Raw genomic sequence first — 15,079 nt, forward strand, 5'->3', positions numbered from 1 at the left:
AGCCTTCAGGAGTTTGAAGCTCGTCACAGTCATTCAATCCCTGAATCCTACTCGGAATACCACAGACAAGGTTTAGACTTTCCGGATTCTCATGAATGCCGCCATCAGTTCTAGCTTGTACCACGGAGATTCTGATTAAGAGATCTCAGAGATACTCATTCAATCTGATATAGAACGGAGGTGGTTGTCAGGCACACGTTCGTGGGTTGAGGAAGGTGATGAATGTCACAGATCATCACCTTCATCACAGTTAAGCGCGAATGAACATCTTAGATAGGAACAAGCGTGTTTGAATGGAAAACAGAAATACTTGCATTAATTCATCGAGACACAGCAGAGCTCCTCACCCCCAACAATGGGGTTTAGAGACTCATGCCGTCAGAGAATACAAAGTTTAGATCTGAAAATGTCATGAGATACAAAATAAGTCTCTAAAAGTTGTTTAAATACTAAACTAGTAGCCTAGGGTTACAAAATATGAGTGGACTATGATGGATGATGCAGAGGTCAACTTCTGGGGCCCACTTGGTGTGTGCTGGGGCTGAGATTTAAGTGAGTCACGTGCAGAGGCCATTTGTGGAGTTGAACGCCAGTTTTTATGCCAGTTTGGGCGTTCAACTCCAGTTTTTGATCCTTTTCTGGCGCTGGACGCCAGAATTGGGCAGAGAACTGGCGTTGAACGCCAGTTTACGTCGTCTATCCTTGTACAAAGTATGGACTATTATATATTGCTAGAAAGCCCTGGATGTCTACTTTCCAACTCAATTGGAAGCATGCCATTTCGAGTTCTGTAGCTCCAGAAAATCCACTTTGAGTGCAGGGAGGTCAGAATCCAACAGCATCAGCAGTCCTTTTTCAGCCTGAATCAGATTTTTGCTCAGCTCCTTCAATTTCAGCCAGAAAAATACCTGAAATTACAGAAAAACACACAACTCATAGTAGAGTCCAGAAATATGAATTTTTCCTAAAAACTAATAAAAATAGACTAAAAACTAACTAAAACATACTCTAAACTATATGAAATTATCCCCAAAAAGCGTATAAAATATCCGCTCATCACTTCACAGCCAGCCAGACTTCAACAAATCATCATGAAACTCTAGAATTCATTCTTAAAAAATCTGAAGAACAGAATAGAAAATTTTTGTTTTTTGAAATTTTTTTCGAAAATAAAAAGTAAAAAGCTTAAACATAAAATAAAATTACCTAATCTAAGCAACAAGATAAACCGTCAGTTGTCCAAACTCGAACAATCCCCGGCAACGGCGCCAAAAACTTGGTGCACGAAATTGTGATCATCAATGGCGCCAACATCATGGTACGCACAATTGTAATCTCAACTCTTTGTCACAACTCCGCACAACTAACCAGCAAGTGCACTGGGTCGTCCAAGTAATAAACCTTACGTGAGTAAGGGTCGATCCCACGGAGTCTGTCAGCTTGAAGCAAGCTATGGTCATCTTGTAAATCTCAGTCATGAGGATTCAAATGATTATGGAGAATTGATAATTAAAATATGAATAAAACATAAAATAAAGATAGAGATACTTATGTAATTCATTGGTTAGAATTTCAGATAAGCGTATGAAGATGCTTTGTTCCTCCTAAACTTCTGCTTTCCTATTGCTTTCATCCAATCATTCATACTTCTTTCCATGGCAAGCTTTATGTTGAGCATCACCGTTGTCAATGGCTACTTCCCGTCCTCTCAGTGAAAATGTTCCAAATGCGCTGTCACCGCACGGCTAATCATCTGTCGGTTCTTGATCATGTTGGAATAGGATCCATTGATCCTTTTGCGTCTGTGACACGCCCAACACTCGCTAGTTTGAAGTTCGTCACAGTCATCCCTTCTCAGATCCTACTCGGAATACCACAAACAAGGTTTAGACTTTTCGGATCTCAGGAATGGCTGCCAATAATTCTAGCCTATACCACGAAGGTTCTAATCTTAGATTAGAAACCCAAGAGATATACATTCAAGCTTGGTTGCATGTAGAAGGGAAGTGGTTGTCAGGAACGCGTTCATAGGTGAGAATGATGATGAGTGTCACGGATCATCACATTCATCAAGTTGAAGAACGAGTGTATATCTTAGAGAAGAAGTAGGCGTGAATTGAATAGAAAAATAGTAGTACTTTGCATTAATTCATGAAGAACAACATAGCTCCACACCTTAATCTATGGTGTATAGAAACTCTACCGTTGAAAATACATAAGAACAAAAGATCTAGGCATGGCCGAATGGCCAGCCTCCCAAAGATGAAAAGTATGATTAAGTGTGTAAAAAGTGTATCTCAGTCTGAAAATACAATAGCAAAAGGTCCTATTTATAGAAAACTAGTATTCTAGGGTTTACAGAAATGAGTAAATGATGCAGAATCCACTTTCCGGGCCCATTTGGTGTGTGCTTGGGCTGAGCATTGAAGCTTTCACGTGTAGAGACTTTTCTTGGAGTTAAACGCCAGATTTTGTGCCAGTTTGGGCGTTTAACTCCAGCTTTTATGCCAGTTCTGGCATTTTGACGCCAGAATTTCTATGCTGACTTGGAATGCCAGTTTGGGCCATCAAATCTCGGGCAAAGTATGAACTATTATACATTGCTGGAAATCCCAGGATGTCTACTTTCCAATGCAATTAAGAGCGCGCCAATTGGACTTCTGTAGCTCCAGAAAATTCACTTCGAGTGCAGGGAGGTCAGAATCCAACAGCATCTGCAGTCCTTTTTCAGCCTCTGAATCAGATTTTTGCTCATGTCCCTCAATTTCAGTTAGAAAATACCTGAAATCATAGAAAAACACATAAACTCATAGTAAAGTCCAGAAATGTGATTTTTATTTAAAAACTAATAAAAATATAATGAAAACTAACTAAAATATACTAAAAACATACTAAAAACAATGCCAAAAAGCGTATAAATTATCCGCTCATCAGTATGCAAGATTCAATGAGGTTTCACACTTTAATTTGAGGTGCAAGGATTGGTGCCAAGCTCAATTGTATGGATCTCGGAAGCTGTTTGGTCACTACAGTGAGAATCCCGATTACTTATCACCCGGCTGAAAAAATGCAGATAAAGACACAAACGGGTGTAAAAGTAATGTTTGGGATCCTGAAATCTGTTCTGACATTCAACACCCCGGAAGCCTGAGAACCTGTTTAAAACTGCTCAAGGGCTTTACGTGCCTTGTTTGGGACCCCAGAGGCTGTTGGCATTCCAAACATTGGTGGAGATTTCTGGATGAATTCAAGCACAAGCCACCATAACAGGAAGCTCATCAAATGTCCAACTTAAGGACTTTAACTAAAAGTGCTAGGTGGGAGACAACCCACTATGGTATGATCGTTCCTTTTCTATTTTAGTCTGTTTTTCAATTTTGATTGAACCTGGAATTGTGCATAAATTCATTGCATTCTGCATACTGCATAAAAAAAAAAGATCACCCCACGCGAGCGCCCAGGCCACGCGTGGGCGTGAACTGGAAATCGGCATCAAGATCCAACGCCCAGAAAGTTGGGCTGGAATCGTGCGGCTGGTGTGCGTTTAGCACAAAACGGCCCACGCGTTCATGTCCCTGATGCGAACGTGTCACTTGCACAACACTCATCCCATGCGAAAGCGTGAGCGACGCGTCCGCGTCGCGTGGATATTATGGCCCCCTAAATGGAAACAGAGAGTTGCGCCAAAACGACGCTGGAACTGTGCGTCTAGCACAATTCACAGCGACGCGTTCGCGTGCCTCACGCGTCCGCATCACTCATCTCTTACCCAACTTACGCGATCGCGTCCATCACGCGACCGCGTCATACCTCTTTTTGCCCTAATCACGCGATCGTGTGCCCACGCGTTCGCGTGGATTTGAATCCACTAAACTAACCCACGCGAAACCCTACCCGTCGCGCCCCCATACCCCCCTTCTCCTCCCTTCTCTGCAACCCCCTCCCTCCTTTGCGACCACCACCACTGCGCCCACCACCCCCAACCACCCAGAACTGCCGCCAACACCCTCGCCCCCTTCTTCTCTTCCCTCACCTCCCTCCCTTCTCACCCACTTCCCCCCTCCACCATTAAACCCTACCCGAGCCCCCTACCACCGAACCGCCACCACAGCGCCACCTCCCCCCTCCGACTACCACCACAGCCCCATACCTTCGCCCCCAATCTTCTTCCTCACCCCTCCCTTAAACATAACCCAACAACACAACCACAACCCTCCGCCACTGCCCCCATCCGAACCACTGCCGTGCCACCACCATGCCATCGCCGTGCAGCCACCAGCGCCACTACCCCCCTCTCTCTGTCTCATATTCTGATCCTACCCACACCAGGTTCCTCCGAACACCGTTCCCTTTACCAGTTCATTAGTTAGTTAGTTGCTTATTTTTTCTGTTCAAATTAGGATAGTTAGAGATGCATGTTTGTAGTGGATTCTAGGTGGTTAGGTAGCTAGGATGTGGTTAGTGAATTTAGACCTGATAATTGTACCGTTCTTGCTCCATGTTTTTATCTGATTGGCAATTCTGAATTAGCTGTGATGGTGTCATGTTCATATGCTATTCTTTCATGCTTGATGCTGCTATTACACCATATTCACCTTTTCAGCACTATTTAATTTCATATAAACTAATTTTCCCTGCTGTTTATTACCCGAGAACATCTAATTTTAACCGGAATACTGCCCAATTTTCTACAAATTGTTTTATTCTACACCATTCATGTATTGAGTTTGGAAATTCCGTATTTTGCATTACTTGGCTACAACCAAATCAATTCATGAATGCACGGGCTAGCATTCTCATTCTTTATGGTTCCCTGAGTTTCCATTTGCTTATTGATGATTTCATTCTCATTTTACACCTCCTTCATCTATATGAATTATCATCAATAACTTGCAATCCTTGCTTGAATATGAGTTGCTTATTCTTCAAGTTTGTGCAATTCTTGTTAACTAAGAAAGCATTCTCATGCCACTTACTTTAACTCCTCCTTTTTCACTCCTAACCATTTTAACTTTCAAACTTCTCTTTTCAGTTTTTAACTAACTACTTTAACTTTCTAACTCAAGGCATGATTACTGTTTTTCCTAATTAACATGAATTCCACTTATAATATATTTTGGATTGTGATTTTTCATCTCAGATTTTTCACTCACAAACAGTCCAAAATGTACATATATTTAACTCATTTCATAATTCTATTGCTCGTTTGCCTTTATACTTACATTGATAAATCCTATTTGCCTACTTGTTTTCCTGCTTTAGTCTTCAATTATATCCTGCTATTGCTACTTTTCAGGATGTCTGATCCCGTGAGGAAAGGAAAAGGCAAGGCAACCATTGGCAAACGAAAATGAGGAGAATCCTTCAGCACTATTTTGGATATCCTCCATGACGACTCCTGACGGGAAAAGCACTTTACCCCGCAGGAGAAGGCTGAGCAGGCAGGACCAGAGCAGGCTGCGCCACAGCATGCAGAGCCACACCAGATCCAGGCCGCAGATCCAGCGATTCCTCTCCAGTCAGAGCCTCCACTGCAGCAGATAGATCCTCCTACACTTATCCAGCCTGCAGATCTTCAGCCTACCACAGAGACACCAGCAGCACATCCTTCCGGAGATGACACTTGAGATTTGACTTTGTTTTGCTTTATTTATATGGATACTTTTAATTTAATTTAGATATTTTCTTCCTTTTGACTTTGGTTAAGTAATTGGTAACACTTGAGTTGACAAACTCAGCAGTGGTTGAAATTGGTAGATTACTAATTGATCTAGATCGCTCTAAAGCTAGTCTTCCCACAGGGATTGACTAGGACTTGAGGATCAAGCTAATTAGTCCACTTGACTTAACTAAGTGGGATTAAAACCCAATTCTCATCACATCTGATAAGGATAACTAGGATAGAAATTCCAAATTCTTATACCTTGCCAAGAGATTTTATTATTAATAATTTATTTTTTTTGTCATTTAAATTACTTGCTCCTTATTTCAAAAATCCCCAATTTACAAATCTCATGACCAATAATAAGAACACTTCCCTGCAATTTCTTGAGAAGACGACCCGAGGTTTAAATACTTCGGTTATAAAATTTTATTGGGTTTTATTACTTGTGACAACTAAACTTTTGTAAGAAAGGAATTCTTGTCGGTCTAGAAGCTATACTTACAACGCGAATTTATTTGTGAAAATTCTAGATCGCACGAGAGTTTCGCTCTTTCAACGCACAAAGGTGACACGTACGCACAAGCTCTGTTTTCATACTAAAACTCTGTTTTTAATTGTTTGGTTTTTTTGGCATGCTTGTAAACTTCCATAACCCCTAATTAAGGTTTGACAACTTGGTTTTAGGCTTGGAAATGAGTGTGAATCCATGGATCGGATTAGATTGACATTTTAGATGGGATTGTAGACTTAAGCTAATGAATTGATGAAAGCCTATGAGTAATGAGTTTACTGAATATTAAATTGAGATAAGACATGAATGATAAGATTGACGATGACTGAGTATAGCCAGATTGGCTGAGATAGCAAGGTCTGGGTGATATCCCTCTTGCGTATGATTTGAGTATTTGTTTATTGGCGAGGTCGGAATGTTATCCCGCTTGCATGATGAATTGAATATTGAATATTGATTCATATGATGCCTCCCTGGGTAGATGTAAGGGTGTGGTTCATCTCACTTGCTCCGAGTTGAAGATTGAAACTCCCTAGGTAGATATAGTGGTTCGCCCCACTTGCTCTGCATTGAGACTTGAGATTTTATTGACCCTCCGTCGCAAGATGTGACCAGACACTTATACTTTCTGGATGATTTCTCTAAGAGATGTGAATTCCTCTTGGGGATGCGCACACCGAAGGACTGTCCAGGGTTTAGCTATTGGACATGTCAGGGTTGCTGTATAACCGATGGATAAGCTCATTGGCCATAGGGCAGACATGCATCATTTGTATTTGTATGTATTATTTCTGTGTGCATCTTGTAATTGGTTTGCCTTCTTGATTAAATGTATCTATTTTCTACTTGATCTAAATGTTTTATCTATTCTTTCTATCTGTGTATTTCTTGTATTGTTTTGTCTGTGTTTATATAATCGAGAGATCCCTTATGCTGGTGGTGGTGACGCTGAAGGTAGTTCTGGATGAGAATGTTATGATTAGCGGTTTATGGTTAAATGAGTTTTGTCAGTAAAATTATTGAGTTGGAACCATTCTGATAATGAGAAGACATATGACTTGTATTGAGAGTAAGTGCAAATCTGAGATCATTTATTAGCTGAGATTTAGTTTCTGATTACTCTGTTTGGTTTAGAAAGGACCTAGGCTTAAACTTTGGGTTGAGTGGAGTATAGGATTGCCTAGTTGGTTTGTGTCATTTTACATCATCTCTATTTAGAACTGTTATCCTACTGAGAACCCGAAAGAATGATGTTCTCACCCGTATTGGGAATTGTTTATTTTACAGATGCAGAACGTGAGGCACCTTGTTGAGCATGCTAATTTTTTCTCGGAAGCGAAGATTGTCTTTTGGGACTTTATGTTGTACTTAGTATAGTTGTATTCTCCACTTTTGTATTTTAGTTTGTATATCCCTCTTACAGGTTATGGAGAAACAGAATTTATGTTTATGCTTTTGTTGCACTTTTAGGCTATATATATATATATATATTGCTTTTAGACGTCGTAATGCCTCACCACCTCTGATTTACGACTTAAATGTAAAGTTCTGTGTGGTAGGGTCTTACATTATGGTTTTAGAGCAATTTGTTCCTGTAAAGCCCGAGGGACAAACTGACTATGCTTCTGAACATACTCTGTGTTGTGTGTACATGCTATTTAGGATGTTTGGTTGAAAAATATAGCATAATTTTTTCACTGCGTAATCGCATGCAAAATTTGACATGTTACTTAACCCAGTGTCCCACCGGGCATGCCAATTTGTTTCACTTGATTTTTGGTAACCTCGACAAGGTGTCGAATCAAGCTTGTATCAAGATCTTAATTCGAGGAGCAGATACGACTCCTCTGAAAAAGAGTGGGCTCAACCCAGAAATTACTTAGTATTTATGTCAAAACAAACTGCATCGAAATACTGGTGGCAAATTGTAGCAAATAAAGGAAGTACGTAAAATAAATGAAAGAATAAAATTGAAAAGAAAGTAAAATAACTAAAATATTGAAAGCGAAGAAATGAATCAAAATGAAAAGAAAATAAAAATGGACTCCTAACACTCACATGTACTTGCACTCCTTGATTTTTCGTTGCATCGCTAGCAATTTTTATAGAGTTTTTTTTGTGATGATGAAGTGTTTTTTATTGAAGCCTATGAAGTCTTGTGAACTTCTCCTATTTATAGATTATGACAATAGACTTGACCATGAAGAATCTTAACTACGATCTACCTTTCTCTTTTTTCTCAAGTCATGACCTTGCTTTGATCATGAAGAATTTTGACTCCCAAATTTTGACATTCTACGTCTTTCCTTACCTTGGTCTTCAAGTCTCACATTCTCTTCAGCTTGCTCCTCAAATTTTACACCCGTGTTTTCAACTCAGCTTGAAGATCAAGTAACAAATTTTGATGTTCAAGAAAATATAATAACTGCTTTTCGACTTCGATGCTCTTGTACTATCTTTCTTTCAACTTCAACTTGTTCGTATATGCATCTGTTGTTAGTCTTAACTAATTTTTTCAAATCGACACAATTTATAGTAAAAACGTCTTCCTGTTGAAGAAATATCTATTATAATTTTTTTAAATTTTAAAAATTATTTTACCAAATATACTTATAGTTACTTGTGCTTATTGAAAGTCATTTTAATTTAATTTACTAAAAAATAGATGCTAAAAAAGATTTACTAAACTACGCGTATATTTGATGACTAACAGGAATGCATGATTTTTTGGCCATCATCCTATATTGATTAAAATTATTTAACATAACAATATTATAAGACCAATACAATTTATTATTCTTAATTAACAGTTAATGAACAATATTTATAAGTATTGAATAAAGAAAAATATAGTATTAATTTACTAAACAAAGTATTAAATTGTTGACTAAAAATGCTAAGTTGCTAACTAATATAAATTAAAATTATTGAGTCAAAAATTAAAATATTTAACATAATGCATTTAATATAATTGAAAAATTTAAAAATAATGAAAATGTTTAAACTAAATTTAAACAAACCAAATTAGTTTCTATTTACATTTTCATTGGAATTCTTATTTGAATTTAACTTTTAAAATAATAAATTTCATATATAAACAAAAAAATACAAAAATATTATTTGTACACTAAATTTAGCCACTAAAATCAGCTATCAATATATTTGTGTATAAATACATGTGTAGTTTAATTTATTTTTAATATGTATTTATATTTTAACATGTATTTTATACTGATGGTTGACTTTTGTGGCTGATTTTAGTGTACACGTAACATTACTCAAAAAAATAATTCTTACTAATATTTGCACTTTAATTCATAAATTCTTAAGTAACATTATTATTAGTTTGAGTTTTAACATTTTAAAATTAATTCTTACTAATATTTGCACTTTATATAATTCGAGCTATCTCATTTACAAATTAAAGTATAAACGACCCATTCAAGAGTTTTCAGGAAGAACTTTGTTTTCTTTAATTAGCTGTATATGTATTGGTGTACAAAATACAACGAAAGAGTCAAATAAGAAAAAGCTCGTCGCTGGACTAGAACATGGAAAGAGAGTTGATTCTGAGGTTCATTAGGGAATTGATCTCAACGTCCATGTCTAATGTTATGGTAATTATACGAACGGATAATTATGAAAACCCATAGGTAACTGTATTTGCTTAAAGCAGCAATTAATTTTTCCTTAAACGTGTAGTTTGGTTAGTGAATAAAAATAGACACGTCAGAGAGTACTATCAATATATATTTTTTTTATGTTGACTTTGGGGCACATGGAGTGAAAATCAACTGAGAAATGCGGTTGATGGCAACAACCATAGTACACGTCAGTAGTCTTTTTTTCTTCTTTGTAAGATTTTTTATAAAAGGAAAATAATACAACACTCCCCTTTCTATTGGTCAAAGAAAAAAATAATCTTAGTGAGGCATCAAAGCGACAACGCGGAAGGGAGTATGAAAATTCTGTGGACGACTCCACCATTCATACATTATAATTTCCAACTTTGACATTCTAATTTTAAGTAATCATGCCTCACATGAACTAAATAAGTCTCATTAGTCATTACGTTATGTAAGTAGTAATAAATAATAGTTTATTACATAAATTCAATTCTAAGACTCTATTAGTATAACACAGCTTTTGACGGTCGATCTTTTACCTCCCACTTTTCTTAAAAGTGAAGACTTTTATATCGAAAGAGAGACACAAATTCTTTTAAAGTATATCAGGATTTATCTTGTAAACAAATTTAATTATAATACGATTTTAAAAATAAATATAATATTTGTTTGTAAAAATAATCGATATATAAATTAAATGATTATTATTGAATAACTGAATAATAAAATTAATCATTTGAATGGCAAGAAGGTTAATTATTTGAATATTAATAAGAGTTAAAAATAAATTATTACTAATTAAATTTTAAGATATGCATTTTCCAATTAAAATCCGTCAGCCATATATATGTTTTTTGTGGTGACCCCAGCAACCATATACATGTTTCATCATGAAAGCATATCACAGTAACTTAATACTTATCGAGTTAAGTGGACTGGGTCAGCATTCTAGTGATCACTGTTCACTGACCAAGTCTTAAGCTGAAAAACTCGTTTTCCAAGTCAAAGTTGGACTTTCAAACATCCAATTATGGTTTCCCTTTAAATACAAAGGCATTCAATCCTTTCATTCAGCAAACCAAATTTGCTTCTTAAGCTTCACTCCCGCCTTCTTCTCTCTGCACCAACATCGAACTTCAAACTCAGCAAATCCACTTGAGCTTCAAAGCCCATGATCATAGATTACTGTACTTCACTATTCCAAACGTATTGCACTTTTCTTCAGCTCCCAACCCTGCTGCAGAATAAGAAACTATACCGGTTGACAAGACTGCATTTCCATTTTCCAGAGTAGAAGTGATGAACTAGTGCATCAAATTATCAAAGCACCATCAAACTTGATCTTGTTAAGGTGATAAACACTACAACAATGGAAAATGATGGGCGCTGGGAGCAGAACATACTCATCAACGAGCTAGTTCAGGGGATGGAGGTAGCAAGAAGGTTGAAGGAAGACATGAATGCGACATATTCAGCAGACACAAAAGATTTGTTGCTGCAGAGGATATTATCTTCGTATGAAAAAGCTCTGCTAATTCTAAGATGGAATGCATCAACTTCCAAGTCTCAGAACATGAGTCAAGCAACAGCAACCTTGTTTTCAGAGTCACCAATATCTATCAGCGCAAGTCCTCTGCGGGATGACAAGGATCATAATCAAGAGTTTAAACACGATTCAAAGAAAAGGTAAATTTCGCAAGAGCAGTTTTCTGCCACAAAAACATCAGCTATGTGCTATGTCTAATAAATTATACTAACACTGCTATAAATTTTTTGAAACTCTGTTGCAGAAAGACAATGGCCAAATGGGTAGATCAAGTGAGAGTGAGCTTTGAGAGTGGCCTTGAAGGACCACATGAAGATGGTTACAACTGGAGAAAATATGGACAGAAAGATATCCTTGGTGCCAAATATCCCAGGTGTGAGGAATTTCCCTTATCCTGCTTGAGACAAGTTTCACAAGAATTCTTATGTATAAACAATGGATTTACTTGTACAAGCATGTAACTAAAATTCTATTTTGACATTTGCAGAAGTTATTATAGGTGCACCTTCCGGAACACTCAGGGGTGCTGGGCCACGAAGCAAGTACAGAGATCAGACGAAGATCCTACCATATTTGACATAACTTACAAAGGAAGGCATACCTGTTCTCAGGGAAACAAGGCTGTTCCGCAACCGAAATCGCCAGACAAACATGAGAAACTGCAATGTCATAGTAACGAAATTCAGCATAGACAAACATCAGAAGAAAGCCTGACAACTTTCGGGACCATTATGACAGTTAAAAGAGATATGGTGGGAAATGGAGAGATGGAATATCCTTTCACTTTCCCTTCAACTTCATTTGGAAGCATGGCACAAGAAAGCTACAGCTTGATTCCTTCAACCCTGGAGAACGAATCCTTCCTGAGCAGCCATTTCCAAACTCACTTATTATATCCAAACATGCAAGAATTTAAATACCTGCCATCTACGTCTTTCCAGATGAATGAGCTTGATGGGATCTATAATAGGCCGCTTTCAGAATCAGATATTACTGAGATCATTTCCACCAACACATCCACCACCAATTCTCCAGTTCCGGAGTTCAATTTCTCACTTGATCCAGTGGAAATTGATCCAAATTTCCCTCCCAATACCCTGGATTTTTCTCCTAGAGCCCTTATCAACAAGAACATCTAGGAGCACTTGAGGCAGTTGTAGACTTGTAAAACAATGAGTCAGAAATGGTTAGAACTTAGAACTGTCTTTGTAGTTAATGTTAGAATCTCAGAGTTGGCACTCTTGAGCAGAATTTCCTTCAAATAAATAAATGCTTCAAATTTGCACGTTACAACATATAATACTAAATCTTTGCACAAGGGGATGGATACTGAATGATTAAATAGGGCAAATTAAGTTACATGATTACATTATCTCAATTTATCTATTTTTTAAATATAAAAATATGGAAAGTCGAAGAGAGCTTGGGAAAGTTGAAGATTTATATCAATATATGCAGAATGGTACAAATCAGCATATTTCTTTAATGCCAAGAGGGTTGAAGCATATCAAAGGTCCTCGAAGCGACTTTTGTTATCTTTGAAATCTGGCGTGTTTTGTTGAGAATTGGATTTGGATGCGCTCCTGAGAGCCTGTCGGAGTCCCAAGACAATGAACAAGTTAGTTAGAGTGAGAAGCGACTCAGCCCCGCCATGCAACCAATCCACGTTGGAGAGTGAAGTCCCATACTGCACCTTTGCTGTCAGAAAAATCATCAGAGAGCTTAATGAATGTATGTATGTTTAGGAAGTGAAATGAAACTTACCGTAAATCCCAGCTGGTACTGCAGAATGGAATGGAGGTGGTTAAATAATTGAAATCGGAAGCATAAAAGAAGAGATGTGAAAGGAAGGGAAACTAACTAGTGGCTCCGACGAAGGCGAGCAAGAAGTAGAAGCCGAAGAGGGTGAGGTTAGGGGAAGTCTTGGACTTGGTAATGAAGTAGAGAAAGGCTATGTATGGGAAGAGGGAGAATGCGAACAGCTGGGAAGCAATGCTCTGTGAGTCAATGGAGGGCGCCCATGGATCTACGGGGAACGGCAACCCCCTCAACATCCCTCTTCCTCTCTTCGTCCTGCAAACCCAGTAGCTGTAGCTGTAACTGTAACTGTTGAGTTTTCGTTCATAGGGGGGAGAAGCCAAGTGAGATTGAAAACTTGAGGACGGACGGAACATAAACTTTGGGGATCTACCAACAAGTGATGAAGAAGGCAACCCGATGGTAGAACCACCACCTGCTGCCATCTTCATGTCGTACATCTTCCTCCTCACTCCTCTGTCCACTCGCTTCGTCTCATCTCTTCACGCCACATTTTCCGAAACGGGCTTCATCAGCCCAACTCCAATTCCACATAAACGGGCCTAATGGGCTCGCCTTCGTTTAACTGTTTAAGTATGCGGGCTCATCGACCAAAAACGAAACATTGACCAAAAAAAAAGTATGTGGGCTTACTTTTTAGATGACTCCAACACTTCAACCACAACACACAAGTTGGCCAGATGAATGAGAGTCTATATCCTTAATCATCTTTTCTAGGTTCAATAAATACTGGAAATGGAGATTACTTATTTAAGAGGGTGATCTATTTTGTGCCATTAGACTTCTAGCATGATATTTACCTTAGTGCAAATAAAAAATTAAAAGACAAATTCTATTACCTGCCCAAAAAAAAAGGCAAATTCTGTTAGGGAGATGTTTCTGCGGCTCTGTTAACCCTTTTTTTTTAATTAAAGAATATTGTTAAATAAAATAAAGAGGAATCAATATTATGAGATTCTCCTGAATCAAATTTTAAAACGTAAATTTTCTATTTCTATTAATATATAAATCGTTTTAAAGTTTTGTGTTTTTGATAATATGTAAATCACCATATCCTAGGACGATTTATGTATTGAACTCATTCTAAAAATGCACATAAATCGTCTCAAGACTTTGAGTTTTCCAAATTAAATATAACTCGTCTTAGGGTAGCATGGTTTATAGTGTTTTTCACCTAAAACACTATAGGATAGCACGATTTATGTGCAAAAGGGTAATTCATAGTACCCTAACACGATTTATGTGCAGATGGATAACTCACAATACCTTAGCATAGTTTATAATGTTTATAGTTCTTTTTCTTCACCTACTTTTTTTTTTGTTAAATTTTAAATTAATTTATTTTAAACAAAAATTTGTAAATAGAAAAGAGACAGAGACTAATGTAAGATAAACTTAAATTAGATAAGTATAATTTCTTTAATTTGATAAAAAAAGATTATATTTTTTTAATTAAGTCTTATACAAAGTTTTTAAAAATTTCTTTTTTTGTCACTTATTTTTTATTAAATTTTAAGCTAATTCATTAAAAAATTGTAAAAAAAAAACACAAAATTTTAAAACAATACAGAAATTTTGCAAAAGTAACACATACATAAATTTTTAAAAAATATAATATAAATTATAACTAGACAAAAAACACTACACTATTAATAGAAGAAACACTGAAAGATTTATTTACCAAAAAATACTAGTTTTTGAAAGTTGAAAAATGAATACTTAATTGGGGATTTGGTTGAAAAAAAATTATTCATTTAGAACTAATGATGTTTAAAATAATATTAATTTTTAGCCATTTCATGTTGCATTTTTATTTTAGTTAGATTAAATAATATTTATACAAGTAATTTTATGTAAACTCCATTAAATTAGTAGATAATTAGACAATAAATTAGTTTTTAATAAAGAAGATT

The 15,079-nt window shown here is 36.8% G+C and overlaps 2 protein-coding genes across 2 annotated transcripts; one reads left to right on the plus strand and one right to left on the minus strand.

The window, feature by feature from the left end:
- The first annotated feature begins 10,629 nt into the window (after window positions 1-10,629).
- On the plus strand, window positions 10,630-12,648 carry LOC112732449 (probable WRKY transcription factor 41). Its single transcript, XM_025781170.3, has 3 exons — window positions 10,630-11,488; window positions 11,593-11,721; window positions 11,836-12,648. The coding sequence occupies exons 1-3, from the start codon at window positions 11,172-11,174 to the stop codon at window positions 12,485-12,487; spliced, it is 1,098 nt and encodes a 365-aa protein (XP_025636955.1). The 5' UTR covers window positions 10,630-11,171; the 3' UTR covers window positions 12,488-12,648.
- A 9-nt stretch (window positions 12,649-12,657) lies between these two features.
- On the minus strand, window positions 12,658-14,249 carry LOC112732450 (uncharacterized). Its single transcript, XM_025781171.3, has 3 exons — window positions 13,210-14,249; window positions 13,113-13,130; window positions 12,658-13,046 (listed from the first exon to the last, which is right to left on the minus strand). The coding sequence occupies exons 1-3, from the start codon at window positions 13,604-13,606 to the stop codon at window positions 12,856-12,858; spliced, it is 606 nt and encodes a 201-aa protein (XP_025636956.1). The 5' UTR covers window positions 13,607-14,249; the 3' UTR covers window positions 12,658-12,855.
- Window positions 14,250-15,079: the final 830 nt, after the last annotated feature.

The sequence above is a fragment of the Arachis hypogaea genome, chromosome 13, assembly GCF_003086295.3.
Source record: "Arachis hypogaea cultivar Tifrunner chromosome 13, arahy.Tifrunner.gnm2.J5K5, whole genome shotgun sequence".
In the NCBI taxonomy this organism is placed as follows: domain Eukaryota; kingdom Viridiplantae; phylum Streptophyta; class Magnoliopsida; order Fabales; family Fabaceae; genus Arachis; species Arachis hypogaea.